Here is a 25,605-nt window from a genome sequence, read left to right as displayed (position 1 = left end):
TTCACCAGTGGAAATTTATTTATTCATTTATTGGATTTGTATGCTGCTCCTCTCCGAGGACTCAGAGCTGTGTGCCCAGCTCCAGCTGACCATCCCATCTTCCCATTTTCCTCCTCAGAAAGCGGCAAGGAGACTAGCACCGGCAGGAGTTGCAGGGGGGCCATTTCCTCCCCCATCTTTTCTCAACAGCCGATTGGCACCCGTTTGCCTAGCTACCCAACCTGAGGCAGGGAATGACCCAGGAAGGAGAGCGCGGGAAACGCAAAGAAAATTGTCACCCCAGAGAGTGACACTGGGGAGATTGTAAGTCAAGGACTTAACAGTTCACTTGAATGATGAGGATCATTCATGCCACTCCCACCCAGTCACATGGTCTGCAAGCCACTCCTATGCAGTCACATGATCAAGCCACACCCACAAATTAAGCAACACCCACAGTGTGGCAGTAAAAATTTTGGCTGCCCATTACTGTGCAGGATGCCCTGCATTTTCTTTCAACTTATTTCAGTGCAAATTGGGTGCTCTGGGGTGTAGCTCCATTTTCACTACCTCCTTGTGTGTCGTCCCCCCGTCTTTAGCCCATCCCTGGTCACGTGATGCTGCTGTTATGGCATGAGTTTGACACCCCTGATCTACAGGACAGCATATTGGAGAATGCTTTGTTCATATCATATTAACATTATTGTAACCCTTTTACCCAAAATGACACCACTATAGTTTAAATCCGTCACTAGTTTAGGTTTTGATGAAATAATTGTTTGCATAATACTGAGACAAATATATCATCTATATACCAAATCTATATACAGGGATGCAGGTTTTATTGTCTTCCAGTAATTCTTTTATTGGAAGCCAAGTAACTGTTATACAGCCCTTATCTGCTCATGATGGTTTGATCCTTTTTTTAGGTTTTTGAAGGCTGTTCTGTCACCTGCTTTGATTCTGTGTTGTTTCAGTTCTTGTGATATGATTGTCCTTATGTTTTCTTGGGTCTCTGAAATAAGCCCTTTAGTTTTACATGCTGCTTCTAAGCCTGAGAAGAATTCCAATTGATTGGCATTCAATGTTATAGTTGAAACTTTTATGTAGGATGTTATATTCCATCATGGATAGTTGACAGATTGACAAGTTGACAACCCATTCAGGTTCAAATACCTTTGTTCCCGAGGTTTAGCTAGAGCAGTTTGATCTGGAACTTTGTTTTCCTCCTTTTCTTATATTAATAGACTAACAAGGCTTGTACATGACTGCCAAAGTCCCATATATTAAGTGTTCGTACATTCACTGTATAACTATCTTTCTGATAGTTTTCTATGTGAATGTGAAGTTGAATCTCAAAGAATCAATGTTTTTTCTAGTCAGTGCATGTGTCCCTATTCAATATAAAAATGCACATACTTACCTGTAATGTAGGAGAATCCTTATCAAAGCTTCCCCAACTAAGCACCCATATTTGATCATGTGATTTATCATAATGTAATTTCACTGGAACTGGATCTGTATTTACAGCCTAAATATTATGAAGAATTAGGGAAAAATTACTAATTTAAATAGCATAATTATTGCAATACATTTGGTGAAAAGTACATGAAAGTATTTTTAATTGTTAAAATATTAGACAACTGGCAATCAATTTGAAGCCAAATTACTTTGTTTAAAAATATATCTACTTATTATTTGAATAAAACATGGATACATGTTCACCATATACTTTATTCAATTTATGCAAGCATAGGTATTAAGAAGACCAACCATTTATTTGTCCTTTTAGTATATTGTAATAATTCCAAATTTGGGAAAAATACTTATTTTGGGTAATTAAGATTAAAAAATATAAATACATAAAATCCCCAAATCTATGCATTTCATTTTTACAAAAAACAGAATAATTTTTAAACTTTTCATTATGCAATCACATAAATTAATGCAATCAGAATTACACAGGATATAGATACAAACATACAGATATTTTGAATGGTGGTTGAGGGAACGGATCAACATAATCACAGAGAGCAAAAGCATTTTAGTGATATCACAACTCTTCTATTTTAGTTATTTTATTTAATTTTTAAAATAGCTTACTTAGTAATTTTATTTAATGTCAATTAGTAATTACCCTGCATTGGGATCAGTAATTTTAGAACTTTAGAATTCAAATTAGTCAATATTGTAGTGTTTCAAATCCAATACTTTGGCCATCTGCCCAAAGTGGGATGCAGCAATGGCTACAAGGCAGGAACAAAGGAAAGAATTCAAATGGAATTCTTTCAAATTCAAAGGGAAAAAGCCTAAGATGCAGAGAATATTTCAAGTATTCTGAATACTCTAAGGTCAAGAAATTTCCAGGCAGCTAAAACTAAAGGATTTGTCCCAGTATTAAGGACACAGCATGTAAGTCCTCATCTTCCCTTTCCTTCTCTGTCTATACTGATGAATTCTATGTCCTATTTGATAGAAGAAGATTATTTTCCTTCCTCCGATGAGGCTTCTGTAGGAGATAAAGGAAAGGACACTTTTAAAACCAAAAGTGATTTAAATGTGGATGTGTACTTCACTTCTAAGAATTGCTTTTTAACTGCTAAAAATTTTCTTTTAGCTGCTAGATGCCAATCTGAAAATAAATGAAGGCTATAATAGAAAAGCATATAATTAAACCTATTATGGAGTCATCTACCAACTGAGTTGCTGCAGACCTTATTCAAAATCCATATGTTGTCCAGGATCCCTTGGGGTAAACTACTTTGTAGTGACTGCTCCAGACTGCAATTAATACTCCTAATAAGGGCAAATGGCACAACAGACAAGTAGCACTGTACCTTCTCTCACAATTTATTAACTGTAGAACACGTCCCAAAAAGCTTACAGAAATCTCATGGCTTCTTAGATTGCATGGATTTGAAAGAATAATATTGATTTTAGGCATTTTGCACTCTCTTCAATGCTTTTTAAACTTAGCCATTTTCTAAGGGATTTCCAATTATGCCAATACAAGTCTTTCACAATAGCAGTGTACAGCCTCTGCTAAATTCTGGGAGGAGAGCCAAGCCTGCAAGGAAGGATGGCATAAGCCCCAGAGTTCATAATATCTGCCAGTAACTGTTTGCCCAGCAGAGTGTTCCACCAAATCCAAGGTCAGGACCAAATAAGCATAGGAGGCGTTACACCCTCGATTTAATTAAAGAGAAGATACAGACATCAGTCAATCCTATGGAGGATGAGGAAAAGTTGCTTGCTTGTTTGGCACTCTTTCTTAGAGAAGAACCACAAATAATTATACACAAACCTGAGGCAGTCAAATCAGGGCTTCAGTGACTGCTTGCAACTGAGTCCCTCAACACTTTACTGCCCTCCAACTATCTTCCTGTTGAAATGTTGACAAGTTCATTGTCAGAATATTTTGCATCCTTAAAAAGAAGGTGCTCCAGCCAAAGTTAATTCAAACAAATGGAGGGAACACCAAATTGAGCAATGTAACACAATCCTTTTATAACCCTCCTGATGATCAGCCTACAGATGATGATATCTAAAACTGGATTCTAAAGAATAGACTAGTCAACAGCCTGGCTTCATCCCCTGGTTCTCCCTGTATGTATTCTGATTCGACTCATCCAATAGTTACACCATCTACAACTTACTAATTCTACCTGAAAGTGTATTCTTTCCATAGGAACTTTGAATATGTCTACCTTCTGTCTCCCCTTCCTGGATCAACTGCATTGTCATGGCAAAGGGGCTTGTGTAGCTCAATGAAGCTATGAGCTATGCCGCACAGGGCCACCCAAGGTGGACAGGTCATAGAAGAGAGCTCTGACAAAATGGGATCCACTGGAGAAGGAAATGGCAGCCCACTCCAGCATCTTTGCCATGAAAATCACAAAGGAAAAAGATATGACACTTGGAGAAGAGCCCCTCAGGTTGGAAGGTGTCCAATATGCTATTGGGGAAGAGCAGAGAGTTAGTATTAGTAGTTCCAGAAGAAATGAAGCAACTGGCTCAAAGCTGAAAAGATGCTCAGCTGTAGATGTATCCGATGGTAGAAGAAAAGTCTGATGTGTAAATATCTTTCTCCATAGAAAACTGGAATGTAAGACCTATGAATCAAGGCAAGCTGGACCTGGTCAAACAAGTGATGGCAACACTTAGGAATCAGTGAAATGGATAGAAATTGGCTAATTTACCTCACATGACCATCAAGTATACTACTGCAGGCAAGAATCCCTCAGAAGAAATGGAATAGCCTTCATAGTCAATAAAAGAGTAGAAATAGCAGTATTGGGATACAATCCCCCAAATGACAGAATGATCTCGGTTCGAATCCAAGGCAAACCATTCAACATTACGGTAGCCTGTGCCTATGCTCCAACCACTGGTGTTGAAGAGGATGAAGTTGACTGCTTCTACGAAGCCCTTCAACACATTCTACAATTAACACCAAAAAGTTATGTCCTTATCATCATGGGGGATTGGAATGTTAAAGTAGGAAGCCAAAAGACAACTGGAAAGGCAGAAAGCTTAGCCTTGGAGTACAAAATGAAGCAGGGCAAAGTCTGGTAAAATTTTGTCAAAAGAATACGATGGTCATAGCAAACACTCTTTTCCAACAACCCAAGAGATGATTCTACATCACCAGATGGTCAACACATAAATCAGATTGACACATAAATCAGCCAAAAATGGAGAAGCTCTATACAGGCAGTAAAAACAAGACCAAAAGTTGACTGTGGCTCAGATCATGAGTTATTGTTGCATAATTTAGGTTTAAATTGAAGAAAGTATGGAAAAGCATAAGGCCCCTCAAGTATGAACTAAATCATATGCCTGATGAATATACAGTAGAGGTTACAAATAGATTTAAGGAATTAGATCTGAGAGACAGAGTGCTGGAAGAACTATTTTCAGAGGTTTGCAACTTTGTAGAAGAAGTATCAACTAAAACTATCCCAAGAAAAAGAAATGTAAGAAAGCAAAATAGCTGTCTGAGAAAGAAGAGAAAGGCAAGGGAGAAAGAGAAATATACACCCAATTGAATGCAGAATTCCAGAGAATAACTAGAAGAGATGCCTTTTTAAATGAACAGTGCAAAGGTGATACAGGACCAAAATGGCAGGGACTTAACAGAGGTAGAAGAGATTAAGAAGACATGGCAAAATTATACAGAAGAACTATACAAGAATGAGCTTAATGTCCCTGATAACCATAATGAGGTGGTCACTGATCTCAAACCAGATATCCTGGAATTTAAAGTAAAATGGGTCTTAGGAAATATGAGCAACCTCAAAGCTAGTGGAGGTGACAGTATTCCTGCTGAGCCATTCAAAATCTTAAAAGATGATTTGGAAAACTCAACTGTGGCCAAAGAATTGGAAAAGGTCAGTTTACATTGCAATTCCAAAGAAGGGCAATTCAAAAGAATGTTCAAACTATTGCACCATTGAACTTATTTGACAGGCTAGCAAAGTTATGCTCAAAATCCTACAAGCTAGGCTCCAACAGTATGCAGACCGAGAACTACCAGAAGTACATGCAGGATTTTGAAGAGGCAGGTGAACTAGAGATCAAATTGCCAACATACATTGGTACTTGGAGAATGCTAGGGAGTTCCAGAAAACTATTTCTGTTTTATTGACTATGCTAAAACCTTTGATTGTATGGATCACAACAAATTGTGGCAGATTCTTAAAGAGATGAGAATACTAGAACATCTTATTTGTCTTTTGAGAAACCTATATGCGGGTCAAGAAGCAACAGTGGGAACTGGACACAGAAGTAATCAAATAAAATGAAATTCAATGCAGAGAAAAGTAAAATCCTACACCTAGGTAAGAAAAACCAAAGATATACCTATAAATTTGATGAAACCAAACTTAATAGCAGTGACAATGGGAAGGATGTTGGAGTCTTGGTGGACGGCCAACTAAATATGAACCAGCAATATGCAGTGGCAGCCAAAAAAGTAATACAATCCTAAATTGCATTAATAGAGAGATACAATCTAGGACTAGGGCGGTACTAATACAACTCTATAAAGCCTTATTTATACCACACCTTGAGTACTGCATCCAATTTTGATCACCACACTACAAAAAAGACATTGAGACTGTAGATAAAGTGCAGAAGACAGCAACCAAGATGACAAGGGAATTGGAAACTAAAACATATGAAGAGCGATTGCAGGAACTGAACATGGTCAGTCTAGTGAAGAGAAGGACCAAGGGTGACATGATAACAGTATTCCAGTACCTGAGGGGCTACCACAGAGAGGAGGGGGTCAGACTGTCTTCCAAAGCACCAGAAGGCCAGGCAGGAATAATGGATGGAAGCTGACCAAAGAGAGATTCAACCTGGAAATAAGGAGGAACTTTCTGATGTTGAGAGCGATCAACCAGTGGAACAACTTGCCTGTGGAGGTTGTGAGAGCTCCAACACTTGAGACTTTCAAAGGGAAATTGGGCTGCCATTTGTCCAATTTGTTGGGAAATTGTTGGAATGCCATTTGTCCAATTTGTTGGGAAATGGTGTAGGGACTCCTGCTTGAGTGGGGGTTGGACTAGATGACCTACAAGATCCCTTCCGACTCTAATAATAATCTAATAATCCTTTATGTACATGTCATCGAGCATTTCCCATCTTGCTTGACCACATCAGCAATCATTTAGATGGTATGATGTCCCTGTTGGACCCTGGTTCATAGGAGTAAGAGTTGGAACTAGGATCACCCAATCAGCATGGCATGCTCCTCCCTCTGAATGCCTGCAGAGTCTAGGAACTGAGAATGATGCAATTGTAGCCCTGACTGCATTAGGAGTGGTGAACCAGACAGGCAGCCACTTGCCAGAGGGAACCATCTGCGAAGGGGCAGCAATGATGACAAGCTACAGATCACCTCCAATAGAGAACAGCAACCATGCCTTCTTGATCTGCAGGAGCAGAGAGTGGAGCAGAAGGTGGCATAGAGAAGACCAATGAAATTGCTTGTGAAGAGGCAGCCCCATTTCTCCTCACCAGGAATGCTTCGGATGGGCTGATTTAGTCAGAAACTGGGGAAAGATGCATTTGTTGGGAACATCGGTTTGCTATGACATGCACCTTCCCGACTTTCGTGGATATTATCTAATGAATCTTGAATCAAGTTTCTTGTCCCTGAACTTCAGATTCTGTGAGCTTAGGGTTGGCTCTTTGACTTGCACTGTGATCTTTCCAATCATAAATTTAAGGATCATATTGATAAACTTTATGTTTATTGCTTTCTAAGGTTTTTACCTCTACACTGACATATCAGGTAGCCAGATATCTTACCCAAGTCAAACAATTGTACAAAATATTTAATTTCATATGTTGTTTTATTATTTTCTTTTGCTGCTGATAATAATTTGCTGTGTTAAATTATTTATCTTTTTCTACTGTAAAGGCTGGACAAAGATTGTAATAAGGATATTTGATTTAATACATATATTTCATTCTAGCTGTTTAATTTTTTGTTTGCTGTTTTACTCACACTATTATAGAACTGTGAAGCACAGCTTGTTTATCAGTTTGACAAGAAGAGTACCAGCTGGCTAATTAAGTGAATCTAATTTAAAGTAATGATGTAGATCCTCAAGATAATGTGCAAATGGCTGGCAAGGACCACTGGCAATGTTTAACTAGACTCCTGAGGTGTTACAAAAGCCTCTGCATTCCCCAAAGCAAAAACTGTTTTTCTTCCAGATTCATGGGCCAGTTGTTTACTGCTTTTCATTTTTAAAACTTTAATAGACAATAACTGCAAGTCTTTTATGTCGATAATATCACAATATAGAATTAAATTAGAAGATGTTAATCTAAGTATGTAAATGTAAATCTAAGTACTTTAAAAATAATTTTATTGTATTGTATCTAGTACAAACCAGGGGGGGGGGAAGTGCAGAGAAAAAGAAAAAAGTAAAAAAAAACAGAAAGAAAAAGCAACTTCTCCTTTATTCTAGAAAGTACAAGCAACTTTAACATCCTTATTTCTCAAAATGCAATCTTAAAATGTAATCTCTTTTAAAAATATTTTCTCATTGAAGTTTACAAATTTTAAAGTATTAAACAGTAAAAATATTGAAGTGAAAATAGATAAGCATTAAAAATGAAAAATATATATAAAAAAGTACAGAGAAAATAGAAAAAATAGTAGAGAAAAGATAAATGTCTCCTCCATGAAGACAAGTGCAAAGTATTTTAGAATTATTATCACATTTTCTTATATTTCAAGAAAATATCTTTTCTTCCCATATCTCATCTTTACAGAGTGTTGCCATTCAGCTCTACTTACTAAAAAAAACACCCCAAAATCATAAAAAGCTACCAGAAATAATAACATATACGTATTTATTTCAGCCTTAATCAAATAAATCAGTTTTATTTCTTTCCCTTACTTGAACAAAGTAGTACACAGCAATTTATCACTTTCTCTAAAAATGCAACTAAAATGTCTTTTTTATTTTCATAAATCTTTAAAGCCTTGATATTTGCTCTGGCCCTCAAGAATTAGCTCCCCTTGGAGATTCGTACTGCCCCCACCCCCCTCACCTTCCACAAGAGATTTAAGACTCATCTATTCCACCAGGCTTGGGGTGATTAGACCCTCACTCCCTGGCCAATGAATGTTACGTATGGTTGTTGTTTGAGTGGGTATGATTGTTTTTTTTTTAATAATACTGGGTTTTATAGATTAGTATAATTAGTTTTAAATTAATTGGATTTAGACTATTATATTGTATTATTCCTTTTTATGTGTTGTAAGCAGCCCTGAGTCTTCGGAGAGGCGCAGCATATAAATACAAACAAACAAACAAATAAATAAATGTGGTAGTAAAAAATAGTTACTTTAAGTGTGCTGCCCTGCTCCCCCACATGTACAGCAAGAGTTGTACAAGTGTTTATTCAAACCCCCCCCCCCCTTAAAAGGTTCTTGGAAAGAACCTACGTTGCCAAGCTTAGCAGCTCAGTCTACTATTCAAATGGGTCAGAATACACGGCACAAGAACACAGAACTGGCGCACTGCTGCAACAGTGTTCAAGTCCTCAGGGTAGGATTAGTTAAGCAACACCATGCAGCCCTTCATTGAGAGGTGAGGTTGCTTTCTCATATCTATTCAAGCTGACTGATGTTGTGCCCTTGGATCAGAAGGAGATGTAGACTCCGCTTCCTCCTCATTGCTAATGAGTGGCAGATGCTCCTGGTCTTCGCCTATAGCCTCCTGGTCAACTTGCTAAAGCTAATGCTCTCCTTCCTCAGTCTCAGCCTTTCACTTATCCAATCGACCCAGATGAGGTTGCTCTGTCAGACTACCGTAGCATCAATCCTGACCAACATTCAGCTCCACACTTTCCTCAGCTGTCTCAAATTCACTCTCCTCCTTTGCGTTCAGAAGCAGATAAGATACTAGAAACAACACATATATTTTAACCTTGATTAAATAATCCACTTTGTATTCCTTCCATTTACTTTTATGAATATTGACTTTTAACCTCTTTAAATAGTTTCCTAAAAGTTGATATTTCATAAATTTAGAACTTCTCTTTTGAAAATGTAAGATAAAAAATATCCAATATATTCTTCTGATTTATTATTTGTACCTTCCCTTTAAGAGATCAGCGGGCTTCATCTGCAAATCCAGCGTAGCATCTTTTTAAATATCTGAATCAATTTCAGTCTTTGTATTGTCCAGTATAATCTGTTAAAACCTTCTCTACAATTTTAAATATATTTTTATAGTAAGAAAAAGTCTTAAGAATAATTTCTGACTACATTGTTCCTAAATGCGCTTTAAATCCTCTACTTTTACTTCATTCTGCATTAATATATCTATTATCCTTTAATTATAATCTTTAATTCTTTCTGATTCTACCTAGTATTCCATCTGCAAAATGTTCTCTTGTTTTCTTTCCACCTTTTCCCACAGGAAAACATAGATTGTTAGTTTGTGTGTGTGTGTAAATGCATCTATGTATGTGTGTGGAGTGCACATGCACAAAATCAATGTTCTAATCATTCTTTTATTGTTTATTTAAAAAAATACAAACAAACTTGCATGAAACCTCATTCATCAGGGCTAGAAGGAAATTCACTCAGTGTAATGAAACTCGCTTTTCATAATATCCAGAAAGATATAGCAAGCAATTTCCAAAAGTATGTATGTATGTATGTATGTATGTATGTATGTATGTATGTATGTATGTATGTATTCACTCACTCACTCACTCACTCACTCACTCACTCACTCACTCACTCACTCACTCATTCATTTATTTAGTCCAATACACAATAATGGTAATAGAGGACACCTTCGAGGAAATAGAATTAGAGAAAGAATAGAAGAGAGAATAAAGGACATGTGACTTATATGTCCATAAAGGCTTCAAACCAGGTCTGGCAAAAATGCCTTCCCCTCCAGTTATCTCACATAAAGTCACGGTAGAGTGCTTATGAGCAGTCCTGATCATGTCCTAGTTCTGGAGAAGTCCATGGCATTAATCTATTTGCTGGGTCTTCATTCCACCAGTCATCAGCTCTGCTCTCATGGAGCCATTTTCATTTCATCATTACTTCCATAGAAGTCACAACAAACAATCTCTTATCCCACGTCTCACCTCATTCTCTGACATATTACTAATATTTAGTATTGTCTTCATATGAAATAACTCTCATGAATCAATTGGTCTTGGTTACAATCAGCGATGGGCTGCTGAGGGTTCACAGGAGACCCTCTAGCTAAGATAGAGGAATTTGTTCAGTTTCTTGCAGATAAAGTTGCTCAGATTCAGAACGATCTGAACTCCAATTAGACAATTCAGACTGAGGCGACAGGGTCAGGTCTTAGTCATGTTATTTGGAAAGAGTTTGATCTGGTAACCCCTGAGGAAGTGGACAAGGCCATGAAAGCTCTGTGTTCCTCCACCTGTTTACTGGACTTGTGCCCCTCCTGGATCCAGCCGAATTGACTATAGGCCAGTCTCCAACCTGCCCTTTTTGGGTAAGGTTGTTGAGAAGATGGTGGCATTTCAGCTCGAAGCTGATTATCTGGATTCCTTTCAGTCTGGTTTCAGGACCAGTCACAGCATGGAAATTGCTTTGGTCGCACTGATGGATGATTTATAGCAGGCCCGGGATAGGGGAAATTCCTCTATCATGGTGCTCCTCGACTTCTCAAGTGGCCTTCGATACCATGGACCATGGTAGCCTTCTGCAACATCTGGAGGGATTGGAAGTGGGAGGAACCATTTTATGGTGGTTCTCCTCCTATCTCTTTGGTTGTTCTCAGTTGGTGTTAGTGAGGGAGAAGAGGTCCACCTCTCAGGCTCTCCTCTGTGGGGTGCCACAGGGGTCTATCCTCTTGCACCTACTATTTAATATCTACATGAAATCGCTGGGTGAGATCAACGATGGCATGCAGGGGTATCATCAGTATGCTGATGATACCAGCTATACATCTCCACCCCATGCCAATTCAGTGAAGTGGTAGATGTGATGTGCCAGTGCCTGAAAGCTGTAAGGATCTGGATGAGGGCCAACATTGGGCCCTCAGATAGGGTCTGCAACTTGGGTGTCCTCCTGGACACACAGCTGAGCTTTGACCACCATCTTTTGGCTGTGGCCAGGGGGACCTTGCCCAGGTTCGCCTGGTTTACCACTTGTGGCCCTTTTGGACCAGGAGGCTCTATGTATAGTCACTCAGGCCCTCATCACCTCCCGCCTTGATTATTGCAACACACTCTACATGGGGTTACCCTAGAAAAGTATTTAGAGACTGCAAATAGTCCAGAATGCAGCCGCCAGAGCTGTTATGAGTATACCTCGGTATGTCCATATAACACCTATGCTCCGTGAGCTGCACTGGTTTTCTATTAGTCTTCGGGCACAATTCAAGGTGTTGGTTATTACCTATAAAAGCTCTACATGGCTCAGGGTCAGACTATTTACGGGACTGCCTCTTACCATATACCTCCAAGAGCACAAAGTGTTGGCCTCCTCCAGGTCCTGTCAATTAAGCAATTCAAGTTGGTGGGACTGCGGGGGAGGGCCTTCTCTGTGGCCGCCCTGGTTCTATGGAACCAACTACCCCCTGATGTCTGTACTGCTCCCACCCTACTGGCCATGAAGATCTGGCTTGCCAGCATCTTTCATGGCAAAATTGTATGAATGAAATGTATGCATGTGATTATGACTTTTATAATTAATGGGTTCTTTTTATTACTTTTTATTTTATAGTTTTAGATATTATATTCGACTTCTATTGTTCTGTACCTATTTGTATTTGTATTTATATTATTATTGTAAGCCGCCCTGAGTCCTCCGGGATTGGGCAGCATAGAAGTCGAATAAATAAATAAAGCAATAATAATTTTATCTTAAAATGGTTCAATAAAAGTTTATATGTATATATTTTTGTATATATTTAATGAAACATGGATGTTTTTTAATCCCTTTTGTATCATTTTAGTAAAGGAATTCAATCTTGTGTACACTTTTCTTTCTTTTTCTTTTTCTTTAAATATATGTAGAAAGCTAAGCTACACAGATAGAACTGGGAAATGCCCAAGACAGAACAGTCACAAAAATATCAGCAAGAAGAAAAACAGAATCCATATGTAGCTACCTTCCAAACACATATAAATATACAGTATTCACTATATTACTGTTTCAAATTCCCCAGTGAGAGAAGCAAACAATTGTACTACTTCCCACAAGAAAAAGATAATAAAACTGACCAACCAAAAAACGGGATTTACCTACAAATGGACAAAACAGTAAGTTCTCTGGCAATACATATTTATGCACAGGCCCCCAGATAACAGGTTCAGGTTGAACCTGCCCAAACTGCATTTATATGTTCCTCTATGTTTTGCAATTAAAGTTTCTATAGAATACTTTTCCCGATATGTATTCCACTTCCTTCAGAGTTATAAGTCTGAACAACATAAATTCATGGGCAGACCTGATCATCTGAGCAATAGTATTATATTCTTCAGAAAGATAACTGTGCAGCATATATATTTTCTGCGGTGACACGGCAGGATGTTCATTGATATGAACAAAGTTCTTTTTCAAAAAGATTTATTGCCATGGTGGAAAATTCTTTGCGCCATTTTGGAGCTGGGGCAAAGTTGCATCATAAATAATGGAATAACCTACTACATCATTCTTTTTCAGCTCTTAGGTTATCCTCCATAGTATTTTCATTTAGGTATGACCTTTTCAGTATAGTCGATATATTCCAGGGTTTATATGTATATGACTATTGTTTTTATTTTTATTTTTATTAAATTTGATTTTATTTACCTGAGATTTGGGAGAAATTCTTATCTATAGGGTAGCCATAAATTTAATCTGGCATAACAAGTGTAACATTGCATTCCAAAACATCTTTTTTAATGCATTCAGTTATGTTTTAACAATGTTTTTTTTCACTTTGTTCACCATGGCATGCATGTTTTAGGGTAATTTTCATTCTCATAGTAATGTGCATACCTGCCTACAAGTTAGATGGGATGAGAAAATGCATAGTTCTAATTAAACTGCACAAGAGGAAAATAGAAATACTGTATTTATTATATACAGTAACTACATATAATGTGGTTTAGATCAAAAGAAAAAGAACTCATTCTTGAAAAAGTAAATGCAGTTGGATATTGTATCTTGATAAGGGAACTACCTATGAGATTAGAAATAATGTTGAACCAACTATTTCACTGAAACTGCCAAAGTAGTACTGAAACCTCAAATATAATATCGCAAAAATAAACTGATATTTCTTCCATGGCTGTCAGCTTTCTGTAGAAATGTCTACAGTAGATTTTATCACCCAAAGGAGAGAAAAAAACTTAAAATCTTTCTAGTTTTCATATAAAAATTAATTTAATGTAACAGAATGGGGAAAAAACGTATATTTTTTTAAAGAAGAAATATCTTTGCCTCTGAAACTGCATGTAAAAATACAGTGAGCCATTCATGTAGAGAAAAACTGTGAGTATAGCCAGTGTGGACTGCAATAAATGTTAGTGTAATGATGATAAATATTCTAATGCAGATTGTTCTGTATCTTAAATTTCACAGCTTTTTTGGAGTTGAACTTCACAAAGTAAAATAGAAAAAATACATATTATTTATAATTACATAATATAAATTACATCCATTATAACTATCTGATTCATATACACACACACACACAGTGGTACCTCTAATTAAGAACTTAATTCGTTCTGTGAAAAGGTTCTTAAGTAGAAACGTTCTTAAGTAGAAACGTTCTTAAGTAGAAGCAATTTTTCCCATAGGAATCATGTAAAAGCAAATAATGCGTGCAAACCCATTAGAAAAGAAATAAAAGCTCGGAATTTGGGTGGGAAGAGGAGGAAGAAAAGGAGGAGGAGGACAACGAATATGTTGATGTATTCTCCCTTCTTAATCGTGAAGTGCCAAAGAAAGAGAAGGACGAGGAGGCAAAGACTGACCGGTCTAAGAAGGTCAAGGTAGATAGGTGCTTCAGCTCATGGCTGTACACCTTTTTGACTTATATGTCGTTGGTCATTGAGAGGGAGCCCGTTTGGGCTGCCTCCATGCTTAAGTATATAGATCTCATCGCCCGGGCTCATTATGAGTATGAGGATACTGCAGTATGATGAATCTTTCCGTATGCGAGTAGCCTTCGAGCGTAGTCTGCCTTGGGACGTGGTAGTCCCTGATTTGTGGTTCCACACCACACAGCTCGCGCGGGCTGGTGGTGGTGAACCCATTGATAGCGGCCACTACATGAAGGCCAAAGTTGTTACAACTCTTGCTCCCAGCACCGGGGTTGGAATGGGGGTGAGGGCCCCACCCCCATGTCATGAATTTGCAGCCAGAGGGACTTGTTTTCGCCCCTCATGCAAATTCAAGCATGCATATGAGAATTGTGGGGGCATGCATGCCACCCACGCTTGTACTAAGCCCAAAGGTCCTAAGAATGGGAAGGATGATTCAGGACCGTCCAAACGTCAGCCTTCCCCTCAGGGCAAAGGGACCCAGTCCGGTTAGGCTGGCCATGTTATAATCTATGCTTGGGGATTATCACCCACGTAGAAGTTTTTGTAGGGTTTTCAGGAGGGTTTTAAGATACCCTATTTTGGGCCTAGGAAGGCCTTCATGTCTAACAACCTTAAGTCGGTGGTTGGACATGAGGGCATTGTTAGATCTAAGATCCAGAAGGAGGTGGGCGAGGGCAGGGTGTTAGGCCCCTTTTGCTTGGCAACCTTTACCTGCCCTCCGGGTTTCGCCTTTAGGGGTGGTTCCCAAGAAGGCTTGTGGTGAATTCCGATTGATTCACCACTTGTCCTTCCCTAAAGGGGAGGCAGTGAATGATTACATTCCTGACGAGCTTTGTTTGGTTCGGTACGCATCTTTTGACGTGGCAGTTGCTGTGGTTAGGAAGTGTGGTGTAGGAGCCTTACTGGGTAAATGCGACATCAAGTCTGCATTTTGGCTCCTTCCCATACACCCAGATGATTTTGATCTCCTGGGTTCCCATTTTGAGGGCGGCTATTATGTGGACCGAGCATTACCTATTGGCTGCTCAGTATTTTGCTCCCTGTTTGAGAGCTTTAGTATCTTTCTGGAATGGGCTCTCAGGAGGCGATCCGGGTCGGGATCGGTAATTCACTACTTTGATGATTTCCTGATGGCTGGGCCTGCGCATTCTGAGCAATGTTTGGCTCTGATGTCGGCCTTCAGAGCTCTTTGCACTCAATTGGGAGTTCCTTTGGCCTCTGAGAAGACCAAAGGCCCCAACACCAGGATTACCTTTCTTGGTATCGAATTAGATTCTGTTGCGCAATCTTGTAGATTGCCGTTAGAGAATCTCTTTAAGATTCAAAGTAGGATAGATCAGGTTCTAGCGAGCCGTAAGATCACCCTTCGCCAACTCCAGGAGTTGGCAGGGTTGCTTAATTTTGCCTGCCGGGTGGTGGCCCCTGGCAGGGCCTTTTTGTGTCATTTATATACGGCTATGAAGGGGCTACACTTGCCCCATCATTGGACACATTTGCGTGCCGGGGTCAGAAATGACCTTTGCATATGGCAAGGTTTTTTAGCCCACTTTAATGGTCTGTCTTTCTGGAGGCACGAGCTTCTTTTAGAAGCTGAGTTGCAATTATGTTCGGACGGGTTCAGGGTTATTTTGGGTGACCAGTGGTGCTATTCTATGTGGCCTCATGAGTGGAGGGCCTCTTCTATTGTTAAAGATCTTACCTTTTTGGAATTCTTCCCCCTAGTGGTGGCTTTAGAGTTCTGGGGGGAACAATTTTGGGACAAGACTGTGCACTTCTGGTGCGACAACTTTGCTGTTGTCCACGTTGTGAATGCCCTGTCTTCTAAGAACAACAGGGTTATGCAGCTTGTTCGCCATTTTGTGTGCAGATCTTTGTCCCTGAATACCTTGTTTTTGGCCCGTCATGTCCCCGGGCTCGAAAACGAGATGGCTGATGCCTTGTCCCGTGGTCAGTTGTCCAGGTTCCGGACGCTGGCACCGGGGGCTTGCGCTGCATCAGAGGCCTTCCCTCGCCATTTGTGGAGCCTGGGAGGGCTCCAGAACAGTGGAGGATCAAGGCAGGCAGGGCCATGGCGCACTCACTAGCGGGCAGTACACAGAGGTCATACCAAAACTCAGGTAAGGAATTTTGGGAGTTTCGCCAGTCAAAGGGCTATTCCGGCATCTGGCCCATCCCTGTTGACCACCTGAGAGAGTACTGAGTCCTGCTTAAGCAGCGCGGTCTATCGGTTAAAACCATCAGGAGTAGGCTCGCGGGCTTGGCGTTTCACAGATTTTTTGAAGGGATGCCATGTACCTGAGGGCCATTCATAGGGCTAGACATAAGGTCAATAAGGCCATTGGCAAGTTGGTTAGAGAGTTTGGTGGTGTAGTTATTCCCCATCCCACTATTACAGTTGATCAGCCATGGCTTTATCGTGCCGACTGCGTTCACCTGTCAGAACAGGGGAATGCCATCTTTTTACAGGACCTGCAGAGATCCCTGTATGAGCTAGCACAGGTAGGGGGGGGTCAGGGGGCCAAGATAGAGATCTGGTCCCCCTCCTTGGCAGGTTAGGGGCGGAAATTGGGAGGTGGTTAGCAACTGCATGTTCTCCGTTGGACATCTTTGGGGCTGATTGGCAGACTCTCTCCAAGAGCTCATGGAGTCATTAAACCGGCCTGAGCAATTGGGGAGAGGTTGCCTCTGGTTCTCGCCCATTTCAATTGCTTTTCAGGGATTGGACGGCGAGACCTCCCACATGCGTTGCATGGCTGGGATCCAAGTGAGGGCGTGGTCCCCTTCACCTGGATCGGCATGGATCCAGTTGCCCAGGAAGTTTATTACATCATTTCCACCACAAATGTTCTTAATTGACCTCTGCGGGTCCTAGTTTGGTTTTGAATTAAATAAAGTTTATTTAATTAATAAAAATGACCCAGTTTAAATCCAGCTCTGTGTCCGCGTTTTCACTCCGCTTCTGGCACAAAGGAAAATGTTTCATTTGCTCTGGACTGCCAAAGTCTCCTTAAGCACCACTGAAAGGCTTCTCTGGCAGCGCAGAAAAGCCTGAGATGGACGGGATTAAAGGGGTAATGGCAGGAAACTGGCCAGGCCTTCGTGCCGCTTTCAAATTTCCTGGGAAATTTTTCTAGGCTCGGGTTCTTAAGTAGAAAATGGTTCTTAAGTAGAGGCAAAAAAATCTTGAACACCCAGTTCTTATCTAGAAAAGTTCTTAAGTAGAGGCGTTCACTGTATATATATATATATATTTAAATAAGCACATTGCTGAGTGCCATGATACTTCAACTCCAGAACATTTTTTATAATAAATGATAGTAATGAAAATGCTAAACTGTCACATAAAACTTATTAAAACTCCCTATAGCTAATAGTGTTCACTATTTATATTGTTATAAAGACAAATGATATATATTTTTAAAAGAGTACTGAAAACATGGCTACAAACAAAGTTTTCCTGGACACCTTTAATCACATTCATTTCTTTTAAAAAAATGTGTTCCCTTTTTATGAGGAAGACAGCTGCTTATTAAATATTTGGTGCTTATTTATGCAGTTAAAAATATTGTCTGAAGAAAAGTTGCACTAACATATATTTTAAAATGTGCCATTTTTAGATTGCTATTTGTGTTTCAACACAAAGTGATAAAATGATTTTTTCCCTAGAGCAAAGTGTTAAAAACATTTTTCTAGATGGATGTAATTGGTTTTCTTTTGTCATTGATGAACATTTCTATATCTTAAACTTATCTAATTATAGTACTTTTAAAGATTTGTAATTGGTTTCTGTGTTTAATACATTATATAAATAAATGTTCATAAATGTTTATATCTCATGAAAATGCATGAAATGCATTTATTTATCTAAATGCACAAAATGCAGCTTACATGATGAATTAAGGACCCAACAATATCTACAGTTCTGAATATTTATACCTTATTCTTTATAGTTGTTTATATTTTCTACTGCAAATGCAAATGTATATTTTTAATCCATTACTGTAATAGTCTAAATTGATTCTAAGCAGAAAAGTATCATGAAGGTTTTTAAAAATTAATTTGTAATAGGATGCTTTAGAAATTATGCCAAAGGAGAATGGGTAGAGTATGGTATTCTGACATTTGATTTGCATTAGTGAAATGGCAAAGAATTTACAAAAATGTTCAGTTATTGCCTGCATAATTTCTCCAATTTCCTATGTTCTAATTAAATCCTAAGGGAGTAAATCCTAAGGGAGTAGATCATTAAGGATATTCTACCCTTTTAAGATCTCCCTTGAGCTTAACTATTGTTGGCGGAAGAGGTTGCCCAAGAGAAGTTGCTGGAGAATTTTGTCCTTTCCTGGGAGATTTGCCTACACTTTCTCTGGTGCACAAATCAGTTAGAGAATTTCAAGAGCCTCCAGCAATTTGTTTCATACTAAAGCTTACTTTTTTCTAATGTACTGTAGAAGTGGTTCCCTATTTGCAACCGGGTTAGTGCATGCCCAACCCTACTCAAGGCTCTTTTCCCTTGCCCCGATGCTGGGCCAACCCTGAAAGATTGGGGAATGTTGATGTACAGTACATTTATAAGAAACATGATTTTGAGAAAGATATGAAGGATATGTACACAAAGAGACTAAAGCAGTTTTAAAATCAAAATCAAGATAATATTTGGAAGCAGATCAGTCAGATTCTTCCCTAATTCACTGAATATAAGATGGGAGGGAAGGATGAAGAATATTGTCATACAGACTGTCCTGTAACAAACCAGAAAGTAGTTTTAGCTTTTTTATGCTTTACTTATCTGGTGTATGCAGTGGGACAGAGAAAGATATGAAGGATATGTACACAAAGAGACTAAAGCAGTTTTAAAATCAAAATCAAGATAATATTTGGAAGCAGATCAGTCAGATTCTTCCCTAATTCACTGAATATAAGATGGGAGGGAAGGATGAAGAATATTGTCACACAGACTGTCCTGTAACAAACCAGAAAGTAGTTTTAGCTTTTTTATGCTTTACTTATCTGGTGTATGCAGTGGGACAGACATTAAACAATTTTGCAAAGCATTTTCAGCAACAAATTTGTATGATTGCTACCATGCTACAAGTAAGCAGATGAGTTGATTTTTATATGAAACCGAGGATGCTGCCTTAATGTAGAATGTGAATTTCAAAAATAACTGAGAGTAAATGTTGTAGTGTTGGTTGAGGATAAAGTTAGATAAATTGATAAATGGAAGTTAATTATTTTCTCTTTAGTTAATATCCATATCTGTACATTTATAAGTTAACCTGAATTCAGTAAAATTTACTCCAAGTATGGCATGGTAATTAAATTTAAATTCAATTTAATGCAAATTGAATTCTACAGCAATGTATCAGTCAGGCCATAATTGTATTTTGACATTTGTATGTTTTCCAAATTTTATGATGCATTCCACCACCAACCCCCCCTCCCAAAAAAAAAAAATTCCACAAAATGCACATATTTAAAGAAATAATACAAAAAAGTATTTACATCAGATAACATTTTTCAAAATGTGAAAAATATATATTTCCACACACACGTTCAAAATGAATATCTTACTAGAAATGCAATATAAAACTAGTTTTAACACTGAAAGGGAAATCGCTTGTCTGCTTTTAAAAGTAAAATTCTTTCATCATTTAAAAATATTCATCTGCTCCCACTGACTGTGGTAAAACATATATAGATTGGTTGCCTTACAGAAACTTATGTGCTTTAATTCATTCTCTCCATTTGATCACAAAAAGTTGATAAAGAAAAGTTGATTCTTATACCTGAATCATGTCCCAGTTACATGGTTTGGTCAAAGCATATGAACACATTTTTGTTATTTTTGTCAGAACTAATTTGTACATGTTTGTCCGTGAAGCATTTTTTAATACTTCCAGTAAGATTAGAATAGTGGAAGGATTAAAAGAATGGAGATGATCTAAAGTATGCAGTAAAGCACAATATGTGGCTGATAAACTGCATTAAATTGATTTGGTTAAAAAGTAGAAGAATGATTTTCTTCAAAAGCCAAAACCACGTGTGCTCTAGGATTGAGTAAAAAATAGACAATCTAATCATAGTTGGCTGCTAGAATTAAAACCTGACCTGTAAGTACAATTCCAGATTCCTAATAGGCATGACAAAAGCAAATTTAATGTTCTTTATTTTAAGCTCCTGTTTTACCTAATATAAATCAAACCAATAATCAATGAAGACAAATTGTCTTGTCACTCACAATAAATACTTGCAGGTACTTTACAGGATGCTATTAACCACTCTTGACAGAAAAAAAATATCAGCACAATACAATAAATGGATTTAACACTAAAAAAATGTATTGCAGTTCTTGGGTCTTATTGGAGGCTTTGTGACAATGTAGTAGTAAAAGCTCTCTAGAATTTCACAAACGAGGCCAGCCTGACACAGTGACCACTACTTAATCATAAAGTAGTGGCCCCCAACTCAGGATCTGGTTTCATGGAAATCTATTTTTCCAGGGATTGGGGTGAATGAGGAGGAGCACACAGCCTAGATCCCTCATATGTGCAGTTTACAGTAAAGTTCATTCTTCTACAAGAATCTAATGCCTGATGATCTGAAGTGGAGTAGTGATGCTAGCGCTGGGGAGTGGCTGCAAATATAGATGAAGTTTTGCTCACCGCCAGCTATGTAGCCCTTTTCTTAATAGGCCATGGACTGGTATGTGTCCCATAGATTAGGGGCCATTTTACAGAATTTATTTATTTTTATTTTATTTTATATTAGATTTGCATGCCGCCCCTCTCCGTAGACTCGGGGCAGCTCACAGAAATAATAAAACAATGTACAAAAAAATCTAATATTTAAAAGTAACTAAAAACCCCTTATTTAAAAAAACAAGACATACACACAAACATACCATGCATAAACCATATAAAGAATATAAGCTTGCATGAAAAAGAGCCACAAATTTACTCAGAGATATCTTCACTTAAATCTGGTACTCGGACATATATCCAAGGTATAACATAATATAAAACAACCTTTATATTCAAACCTTCAAAGGTTTTAATCTACAGCTCTCAGAAATATTTATACAAGCTGGAAATTCAGAGTCCCATCTAAAATCTGTATCTGAAAGGTAATAGGTAAGCATTTGTTAAACTACCTGTGTTTCTTTTTTTAAATAAGAGTTGGTACATTATCTATTTCTTCAAATATGGCAATTTTAAATTAGTTAATTACTATATAATAAGCTAACTTACCTGCACAACTTTTTGAGATTGTACATCAACAATTAGCACTCTGTCCAAAGTCGGTTGAGTTACATATATGAATTTATCCTTGACATTAGCAGCTGATGCCCAAATGCATTGCTGAACCTCATCCCCATTAGTTTTTGGACAGACTTCATCCTAAAATTAAGATAAAATTTGGAGTGAGTGGAGGAAAAGGAAAGCAAGCATTTTGTTTAGAAAGCAAATGTTTTGGAGGAGATATTTAGAGAAAATGAGTTCATATCTGCAATAATATAAAATAGAATTGAGCTATTATTTTACTTTCAGTACAAAATTATGTTTGATGCACCTGCATCAGGTTGTGCCCCTCCTTAAACAATCTAGCTTTCTTTTGTAATTACTTATAAAATGTTTGTTAAATCATTTCTTTTTGGATAAATAGATTAGATAAAAGATTTTAGACTCAAAATATTACCATATAGTTATATATCTTTTCAGGTTATAAGATGTGAAAGATACTAGAAGTATTTGCTAATCAAAATTGGATAATATTAAAAATTGACTACTAAATTCCAAGAAGTTTCATATACTCCAGAAATACATCTGATGTTGTACCAACACATTTTAATCCTATTTATTTTTCACTTTATTAAATAAACAAAGTTATTATGTCATAGCTCTAAATAAAAATGTTACGGCTTAAAGTAATAATTTTAATGCATTTTATTTAAAATAATATTATATTCAGGTAAATGCCTAGAAATGAATAGGTTAGATATTAGACATTATGACTAGTGTTGGGTGAACCGAACTTGCAAAGTTCGGGTTCGTGCCGAACTTTGCAAAGTTCAGCATGCCAAACCCGAACCCGAACTTTTTAAAAAGTTCGGGTTCGGCGTTTGCTCGAACACCCGAAGCACTGCCACCCGGGAGGAGAGTGGGGAATCCCATCGTGGGGGTACAAGCAAAAGGAGGTGGGAAATCCCATGCCAGCCAAAATGGGGAGGAAGGAGTCTCCGTGATGTCAAAGCCCTGCCCCTGGAATCCCATTGCGGGATTCCCCACTTCCTTTTGCTTGCAGCGCCACTGCGGCATCCTTTTCCGTAAAAATAAAAGGAAGCAAAAGGAGATTGGGAATTCCCTACCTCCTTGTTTATTTTTACGGAAAAGTTCACTGCAGCGGCGCTGTTCAAGTTCAGGTTCGGGTTCGGCAAACTCACCTGAACTTCACAGCAAAGTTCGGGTGAGTTTGACGAACTCGAACTTCGTTGGGTTCGCCCAACACTGATTATGACTGAATTTATTTTTGACATTAATGAGTTTTCTGAAAGATGACAAAGCTGTTCAATGTGGCAGCCTTCAACTAGAAATTAAGCTGGCTTAAGAAATCACTGTCCAGTTTTCAAGTTTGACAGATTCTGGCTGGACACTCAGTCCCAACAGTGGCTACTGAAGCCCATGATTAATGAATTTTCTCTGCCTTCTTTTGCAACCCACTAATGGCAAGAAATACCGATTTTTGTGAGTGGATCTTTAGGGGAAAGTAATTTCTCTTTGCATGGCTAAACAACGTTCAGCAATTATAAAATCATAACATTGGAAAGAGCTTTGGAAGACTTAGAGTTCTCATGCAAGCTGATCTGTAAATTAACTGCTTGCTAACAGAGAGTTTTTCACAAGTCTGCAAGTGGACTCATGGATTCATTTCACCATTATCTCAGTCAGTTGAGCTAAAAGGAGAAACGGGCGAACACTTGCTAAGTTCATCCCAGTCTTTGCTCAATCAAAATACAGTACCTTCCCCAGATATTTAGCTTTCCATTATCTATTACAAGCATTTTAACAAGTCAAAACAATATTGGATTCTAAATCTGCGAGCAATGATGGACTAAAAGAACCGTTGTACATACCTGAATGGTCTTCTCGATGCACTGGAAGGAGAGTCCAACATGGGTAATTCACCAATCTTATTGGTAGAGACTGAGTTAATTTAAATATTTAAATATGAGGTAGTCACCGCCCCTTAGCAGCCCCCAATACCTCAGTTTTAAAAACGAAGCCAGTTTAAGGATAACCTGTTTATTGAACAACAACCATATAACCTCATAACTGTGTAACTTGAATCCCCAACTCCGGCGACCTGGCGAAACAACCATGCCGGGTGGGTTTGGACTCTCCTTCCAGTGCATCGAGAAGACCGTTCAGGTATGTACAACGGTTCTTCTCCACTGCATCTGGAAGGAGAGTCCAACATGGGATATGCCAAAGATTACTGCCCATGGGAGGGAAAAGGCTGAGCTACGGTCGCAGGAGTTGAACACACTTGCTGCAAAACCCGTCTCCCAAACGAAGCTTCCGCCGAAGCTACTGAGTCCAGTTTGTAATGGCGTATAAAGGTGGTAGGAGACGCCCACGTAGCCGCCCTGCAAATGTCCTCTATGGACGCCTGAGTCCTCCAAGCAACCGAAGTGGCTGCACTTCTAGTGGAATGCGCTGTTATCCCGGTTGGTGGTACTTGAGACCGAGCTTTGTAAGCTTCCTCAATACAATCCCTCAACCAGCGACTGATGGATCTAGATGATACTGCAAGACCCATTGATCGCTGGCCAAAGGACACAAACAGCCGCTCAGATTTCCTGAAATGTCCAGTCCGTCTGATGTAGATTTTCAAGGCCCTTCGAACATCTGCCTTGTGCCATCTCAGCTCAAGAGGGTGCTGCCCATGTGTGCAAAAGTCTGGCAACATTAATTCTTGAGCTCTGTGGAACCCAGAGTTAATCTTGGGAATAAATGAAGGGTCTAACCTCAAAACCACTCGATCTGAGTGGAATACACACAAATCTGCACGCGTAGACAGGGCCGACAGCTCCGACACTCGGCGTGCCGACGTAATTGCCACTAAAAAGGCAGTCTTTAAGGAGAGCAATCGTACTGGAATCGTCCTCATCGGCTCAAAGGGAGGGGCTGTAAGCGCCTTGAGTACCAGGGAAAGGTCCCACGTCGGGAATCTGTGTACTGGAGGCGCATGGGTGTTAATCGCGCCTTTAATAAAATCCCTAATCCAAGGATCTTGTGCAAGGGAGCGAGCGTGGGGTAATCGGATGATGGTTGCCAGAGCAGCTAAATGTCTTTTCAAGGTATTTGGGGCTAACCCTTTCTCTACCCCTGACTGTAGGAATCGTAAGATTGACACAACCGAAGCCTCCCCCGGATTAAGGTGGTGATTCGAACAAAACCTACAGAAGGCCGCCCATGTGGCCTGGTAGAGTCTTACCGTTGAAGGGCAACGTGCTGCCTGGATGGTGGATATAACCTCGTCTGGCAAGGCTTGCTGTCTCAGACCCGCCCTTTCAAGTGCCAGGCGGTCAGTTTGAACCACTGAGGGTCCGGATGGCAAACTGACCCCTGAACTAACACTACCTCAGGATCTGGAATCCTCCACGGGGGAGACACAGACAGGGCTACTAGGTCTGAAAACCAAGGCCGTCTCGGCCAATAGGGAGCTACCATTATCATCTCCACCCCCTCCCGAATTGTCTTGTCTAATATCCTTTGAATGAGACACGTCGGGGGGAAGGCATACAGTAACCCCTGGGGCCATGGTGACCATAGGGCGTTGACCCCTTCCGCCCCTGACGTCGGAAACTGGGAGAAAAACCTCTGTAATTGGGTGTTTGCTGGGGTTGCGAAGAGGTCCACCAATGGAAGACCAAATCGTAGCACTATCTGCTTGAAGAGTGCCGGGTCCAGTTGCCACTCCGAAGGATCCAGAGTGGCCCTGCTCAGCCAGTCCGCTTGCACATTGCTGGTCCTGGCAATATGCTCCGCCGTCAGA

At 39.2% G+C, this 25,605-nt stretch overlaps 1 protein-coding gene across 1 annotated transcript in view; it reads right to left on the bottom strand.

Moving 5' to 3' along the window:
- Positions 1-25,605, bottom strand: part of FSTL5 (follistatin like 5) — a 195,294-nt gene that overhangs the window by 17,337 nt on the left and 152,352 nt on the right. Inside the window, exons 10-11 of the mRNA XM_070757282.1 lie at positions 21,798-21,947; positions 1,403-1,510 (exon numbers count right to left, since the gene is read on the bottom strand). Of these exons, the coding sequence (XP_070613383.1) occupies positions 1,403-1,510; positions 21,798-21,947 (258 nt within the window). The remainder of the gene's footprint in view (positions 1-1,402; positions 1,511-21,797; positions 21,948-25,605) is intronic.

The sequence above is a fragment of the Erythrolamprus reginae genome, chromosome 7 (assembly GCF_031021105.1).
Source record: "Erythrolamprus reginae isolate rEryReg1 chromosome 7, rEryReg1.hap1, whole genome shotgun sequence".
In the NCBI taxonomy this organism is placed as follows: domain Eukaryota; kingdom Metazoa; phylum Chordata; class Lepidosauria; order Squamata; family Dipsadidae; genus Erythrolamprus; species Erythrolamprus reginae.
The sequence above is the reverse complement of the archived record's forward strand: the minus strand, read 5'-3'. Positions and strand labels throughout refer to the sequence as shown.